Source organism: Pteropus alecto, unplaced genomic scaffold (assembly GCF_000325575.1).
Source record: "Pteropus alecto unplaced genomic scaffold, ASM32557v1 scaffold101, whole genome shotgun sequence".
NCBI lineage: Eukaryota > Metazoa > Chordata > Mammalia > Chiroptera > Pteropodidae > Pteropus > Pteropus alecto.
In genome coordinates this window covers 10,588,250-10,595,203 of record NW_006432945.1, presented here as the reverse complement: position 1 = coordinate 10,595,203, position 6,954 = coordinate 10,588,250, and the positions used below count along the sequence as shown (strand labels likewise).

The 6,954-nt window shown below is 39.2% G+C and overlaps 1 protein-coding gene across 1 annotated transcript in view; it reads left to right on the top strand.

The window, feature by feature from the left end:
- TDRD5 (tudor domain containing 5) overlaps positions 1-6,954 on the top strand; it is a 49,214-nt gene that overhangs the window by 4,290 nt on the left and 37,970 nt on the right. Inside the window, exons 3-5 of the mRNA XM_015586135.1 lie at positions 698-928; positions 1,517-1,924; positions 3,611-3,804. Coding sequence (XP_015441621.1) covers positions 698-928; positions 1,517-1,924; positions 3,611-3,804 — 833 coding nt within the window. The remainder of the gene's footprint in view (positions 1-697; positions 929-1,516; positions 1,925-3,610; positions 3,805-6,954) is intronic.

Here is a 6,954-nt window from a genome sequence, read left to right as displayed (position 1 = left end):
TAGGGAGAGCGCCTTTGACCTTGCGGGGCCCGCAACGGCGAGACGGGTGAGGGGGCGGCCAGACGGGGCCAGCCGCGGCGGCATGCTCCACTTGCACCCTTCCCTCCGGCCTGTCACCCCAGGTCGTGGGCCGTCCCCGGGCACGTGGAAGGACAACGCCCCACACCGCCAGGGGCGGTGAGACGTTGGGGGCGGAGAACGGGAAGGGGACGCCTTACCTGGGCAACGTGGGGTGGGGGCTGGCGAAGAGGACTTAGGTGAGAGGAGCGGGGAGCCCCCTCCCCCCCGTCGGTTTGGGGTGGTGAAAGTAGGCTGGGGCGAACGTCTTTACCTGGAGCCGTCTCCTTGCGTGGGGAAGTGCCATTTTTGCGTTTGCCTCATTCCCAGTCCTGGTTCCCACGGGCGATTCTGTCTGGGTAGACAGACTGATAAGACCCCAGACACACCTGAGTTAACACTGCGGAACTTGGACATGTCACACAGTAGCCAGTGGCAGTGATTTCTTGCGAGCCACATAAGCTAACAGAGGTTGAGATTTAGAGTTCGAATTGCGTGGGGACTTAGCGAAACGCAAGTTTCAGAGGACGAGGACCCTCTGCCTTACCACCTTTAAACCCAGCATCTCAGTCGTTTGTATCCCATGGGTCATTTTAAACTAAATATCTTGGGTTTGCCTGCTTCTGTCTTAAATCTGTAGAGTGCAATGTCGGAACAATTTTTGAATGCCTGAGGAAAGAAATAAGGTCGCTTCTCATTTCCACCAAAGATGGTCTGACCCCGCAGCAGTTGGAGAAGGAGTACCTTCTGATGATTGGCAACCATTTACCACTCCGAATCCTTGGCTATCGTTCCACTATGGAGCTGATGTTGGACATGCCTGACGTTGTCAGTGTCTGCCCCTGTGGGGACGGTACCGTAATACTGAAAGGTGGGTTAAGATTTGACGGTCTGTAAAAATAATCACTTAGCAAAGAATTGTTTTAGCCATTGTCCCGCATCTTAGGCGTGGGATTTTAATGTTTTGCGGGGGAGAGGGAGATCACAGACCCCTTTGAGGGTGTGGGCAAAGTTAACAGAAACTACATTTTGCATATGATTTCAGATTATTGCACCTTAAGTTGGGAGAGGGAGTGGGACTTTTTAATTATAAAATCATTTTTTAAATTTCATGATGCTCTTGCACGCGTGTGCACGTGCACGCACATGCGCGCGTGCACACACACACACACACACAACTTGTTGGTCTCAAGAGTTTTAACCTTTCAGGAGTCAGTTAGAAGTAATAATGATATATTGGGTTTTACCTTTCTCTCTTCATCCTCTGATAGAGGAGCTAATAAGCTGTTGTCCAAAATGCAAAAAAATGGGAGAACTAAGGGTTCATACTTGCCACGCTGCCTAGATACACAGCTCCTTGGCGAGTTTTAAAATGTCTGTATAACCACAGATACAAAGCTTAAAGAAGGGAGTAAGTTTTAACCTAAACACGGTTTCCTTTTTTTCTACATCTCTTTAGCCATTCCTGATGAATCCACTAAAGGAATAGCAAGCTTGGTTGCAAAACAGAGGAGCAGCCATAAGGTGCGAAACTCCATGCAGAAGGGAAGGGCCAGTGTCTGCTCTGGGCCAAGCTCTCGTCCGAGAGTACCTTACCGAGGACGGGTGCCCCCTATTCTTCCAGCTGTTGTGAAGAGTGAGTTGAAGGACCTCCTGGCGTTATCCCCTGTTCTCCTTTCTGATTTCGAAAAGGCATTTGCCAGGCGATTTGGACGGTCATTCCAGTATGTGCAGTATGGGTTCCTGTCTATGTTTGAAGTGCTGAATGCTGCTTCGGATGTCATTTCTGTAGAGCAGACCAGAGCAGGTTCTTTGTTGATGCTAAAGAAGAGCATATCAGAGGAAAAGCAAAGAGGATGGCCAGCAGGTAAGCATGTTAGCACTGGTAACTGTATTGTAGGTGAGCAAATTTTGGAGCAATCTTGACATATATAGAGGTAAGTAATAGCTAAGCTCTACCAGTGTGTTGAATCCTGGCTCTACCATGCGCTAGCTGAGTGATCTCAGGCAAGTTACTTAAAATGTTTAAGCATTAGTTTTCTCATCTGTCTAATGAAAATAATAATACTTCATAGAGTTGTGCTGAAGATTAAGTGAGAGGAGGTCTGTAAAGCACCTGGCATTTAGTAAGCTCATAAATAGTAGCTATTATAAAAACCCAAGATCAGCTCTCGCTAAAGCACTGTAAATGAACATTAGTTCTATGTGTTCATGTAAAGAAGATGTAACATGAAAAGTGAAACTTTTAAAAATACTGGTTAGTGGCATTTGCCATCTGACCTTTGCCATCACCGGTCTTTGATATAATAGCAGGCACTGCAGTAATTTATGTAGTGTTACAATAAACACCTTATTTGTATAGCATTTACCTTATGTTCTCATTGCCATACCATAGACAAGGGTAAGTAACCTACCTGATAGATAAGAATACTAAAGCTCTGGAAAGCTAAGTGACTTTTCCAAAGTCACATGATTGGAAAAGTGGTCCAGCCAGGATTGGATACCCAGCTCTCACTACTGCTCGTCCAATGCTTTACCTCCCCAGTCACTGTCCTTCTCAAAGGCTCAAAAAGACCAGTACGATCATTTGTGTAGTGTTTCTCTAGACCCTCGACAGCATGGAATCTGAGACTATTTGGGAGATTCTGTGCCCGTTTCAGTGATTTTTCTTTTTCTCCAAAATCTGTCTTTAGATTAACATAGGTGAACCGTGAGAATGTCATGTGTTTATAAACTAATATTTAAGCAGTGGTGGGTAATGTCATCGGATGGAGATCTGCCAGGGGGTTTACATGCTCTAACTGGGGAAGGCCATGGAGTCCACGGAATGTTTAGAGTTTAGCCCTCAACCATATCAATATTCTTGAGATGCTCAAACTTAGAGAGACTCACTCATGTTATTCAACTTACAAGAGGTTCATGCTCCCAATCCATGGCCTTTATTATCATCAGGATATCTCAGAGAGAATTGTGGGTTTTTTTTGGTGAACTTGATCTTAGAAGAATAAAGAAGTGAGGTTCAGTGGTACACTCTTCATGTCGTATAACAGAATACACCTCTCCAGTGATATTCTCCTCTCTACAAATCTTGAAGAAAAAAATCTATACTTGAAAATAATATCTTTATAGCTTTTCATCCCCTTCACTCCCACACACACACTGCTGGGCGGTTGTCCAGTTTGAGGCATAATTCTAAACAGACTCCTTACTTGGAGACTTTTTGCTCTCAAACAGGATACAGCTTTTTAGAGTTTTACCTATTGAATCCTGCCTCTCTGTAAATATATTCGGGTGACGTTAAGTGGAGTTCCAGATAGTCCCAACTTTTACAGTAACACACTTATGAATAATCTCTTGGTTTTCTTCTGTAGATGACTAATCACTTCAATTATATGTAAATTGTATTGGCCTCACATTAAAAATGTACAGTTACTGTCCTTAATTTTTAGTTGCAAGTTGAGGGAAGTTAGCTCACAGTAGCCTCTGTATATAATTATCAGAAAATAAACTAGAAATTTCTAGTGACAATTTTTCTCTCTTCTTTTCACAAAAGGTAAAATTTTTAACCAGCCTTTCAGAATGAAACAAGAAGGGCCATACTCTGCGGGCTTCCCAGTGGCAAAGGCACGCTTTTCACAGCCCACCTCAAACATGGAACCACCAAATCAAATATTGAACATGGAAAAGACTTTTAAGTCAAACGTAGTGGATACTTCAAGGCTGAATCACACTGAAAAATTAAACCAGGTGAGCTATCGGAGTTTGGAGTTTTAAGTACACCGAAAATGTGTTTAAATTCAGTGGTTATTACTTAGGTCTGATGGAAAAGCTGATTTTTCAACATTTAAGTCATTCATCGATTTCAGATTTAACGTAAGCATTTTCTGTGGTCCTGTGGACTATTAAGTGAGAGGTGGCAGTGAGAAAGTAGTACAGTTTCGTCAACTCCATGGTTCCTACTATTTTCCGCGGATGACTCCCACATCTGTGTCTCTCACCTAAGCTGTGCAAGCATCTTGCAGTTTCCCGCATGAATATCTTCGCCTGAATGGCTGGTCCTGAGCACTGCAGTCCTGGTGTTTCTGTGACTGGAACGCTGAAGGGCTTTGAATGAAAACTACTAGACTATAACCAGCAAAGCCCGGTTAAGAGCACAAGATAGCAACTTAAGCCAAGCTCAGAATAAGCACATGGAAATTAAATTCAAGGTATAAAAGTGCCTTATTTCTGTAACTTGAAAAAATTAGCTTTAGTAACATAATTGACATGTGGTAAAAATTACCCATTTTAAATGGACAGTTTTGAGTTTTGACAGATGTGTCTAGTCATGAAATCACCATCAAGACCAAGAAACAGAACATTTCCGTCAACCCCCAAAAGTTCCATCATGCTACTTTGTAAGTCAGTCCCTTTCCCCCGCTGCAGCCCAAGACAACCACTGCTTTCTATAATTACAATTTTGACTTTCCAGGGGTTTCACATAGATGGAATTAAATAACATCTAGCCTTTTATGTCTAGTTTCTCTAACTTAGCATGATACTTTTGAGATTCATCCAGCATGTATCAGTAGTTTGTTCCTTTCTCTTATTGAATATCATTCCACTATGTTGATATACCTTAATTTGTTATCCATTCTCCATCAGATGATATTTGGATTGTTTCCTGGGGTATTATTACTAAAGCTGCTAGGAACATTTGCATACACTTTGAATGAAGATAGACTTCATTTTTCTTGGATAAATACCTAGGAATAGGATTGCCGGGTCATACTCTGAGTGCATGTTTAACTTCATAAGAAATTGCCAAACTGTTTTCCAGAGTGGCTCTAAGATTTTACTTTCCTATGAGCTATGTGTGAGAGTTCCAATTGCCGTTAATGGCTAAAATATGAGCCGTTTCAGTGGGTGTGTAGTGGTATCTCCTGGTTTTAATAGAAATTTCTCTAGTGATGAATAATGTTGTGTACCTTTTCAGCATATTTTTCTATTTGTACATCTTCTTTGAAGTGTCTGTTCATATCTTTTACTCAGTCTTAAAAATTGAGTTGTCTTTGGATTGAGTTGGAAGAATTATTTGTATATTCTGGACACAAGTCCTTTATCAGAGAAATGTTTTGCAGATATTTTCTCTTGATCTATGCTTGCTTCTTTATTTCCTTAATCTGTTTTTTTTTGTTTTTTTGGGTTTTTTTTGGTGGAGCAGAAGTCTTTCATTTTGATGACATCTAATTTATATTTTTCTTTTGATTCTTGCTTACATAATAAATCTTTGCTTAATCTAAAGTCACAAATTGTTCTCTCATGTTTTCTTCTAGAAGTTTTATGATTTTTTGTTCTTCAGTCTAGCATCCATTTGAAGTTAATTTTTTGTATAAAGTATCAAGTATGGATCAAGTTTTAATCTACTCGAATTATAATTTTGGAGTGTGTTTCTATGCTAGTTCTACACTGTTTTAATTATGGTACTTTTAAATTCACCTTAATGTTTTTTAAGGCAAGTCTCCTGTAGTTAGTCTCTTTTCAGACATTTTTCCTACCCTAATATATTTTTTTCTTGGAAATTTAGAATTACTTTTGTAAGTTCTAAAATTTCAGTAAGATTTCTCTTAGAATTAAATTTTAAAAAATTCGAACACTTCACACATTACATTAAATATATCCATTCAATAGTATGCAGCTTTCTCTTTGGTCAGTATTATCTTATGCTCTTCAGTGCAGATGTATAGTTTTCTTCATTAGAGTTTGGCACATATCTTGTAAGTGTATTCATAGATATTGCATAATGTTATACTTTCCTATCTGTTGGAAATGGGATTCTAACTGCTTCTAGCTTATGAGAAACAAATTGATTTTTTTAAAGTATTATTTTGAAACTGGTCACCTTACTGAATTTATTTGTTCTAACAACTCTCAGATTTTCCAAATAGACTATGATAATGTTTATAAATAATTTTGCTTTGTTTTTATCCAAGGTGTAAAGGTCTTATTTCTATTTTCTAAATTTATCATACTGACAAAAATTCCAAAAAAAATATTTAAAGAACGATGATAATGCATATTTCTTTTTCAGAGATTTTAAACTCTAAAGAATTGAGTGGGAAGACTTTATCTTTAACTGTCAGAGCCAGGCAGTAACAAATGCAAAGTTTAGGACCTTGGCTCCAGACATGGCTCCAAGGAGAGGAGAGAGATGCATGTACATTTTTTCTTTCTTTGAGTTTCATCCTGTGCTTTGCAGCTCCAAGAATTCCTCATAGATACAACCTAATAACCACATTTCACTTCCAGTTGAAGTTTTTGCCATCAGAGCTATTTAAATCTTGTTCTAAGGAGTGGGCTGTAATTCCTAAACTATATATTTAAATTTCCTAGCAGGATAGACTCTACACAATTAGCAGATCCTACACAATCTTACTTATAATAAGTACACCTTTGCATTTCTTCAGAATTATAGATCCATCAGTTTTCTGGGTGTTCCCTCAAAACTCTACAAGTATCTGGGTTTCTTTATGTGCATAGAAAAAGAATAAATATTTAACAAGATTAAATTTAAATTGTAAATTTACAGACTTTTATATTCTTTTTGATCATCTTTGTTTTGTTTTTCCACATGTTATTTTGTCATAAGAAAAATATGTTATTAAAAAGAAAAAAAATCAGTTTTTCCTTTGTAAAATGAGGAGGATTAGTGTTTCTTCATTTTTCACCTGTAAGAGGCACAGTCAGGCTTGGTCATTAGTATCCCACCCTCGCCAATCGCCATGCTTCGTTTCACAAAGCAAATGGTTTAGAACAATTTAAAGCCTGTTTTGCATGATAGGAATAATCTTTTTACCACATTCTGTTCATTTATTTTTACCTCTTGAGAGGAAGTTTAGATGAGGAATGAAAACGTGA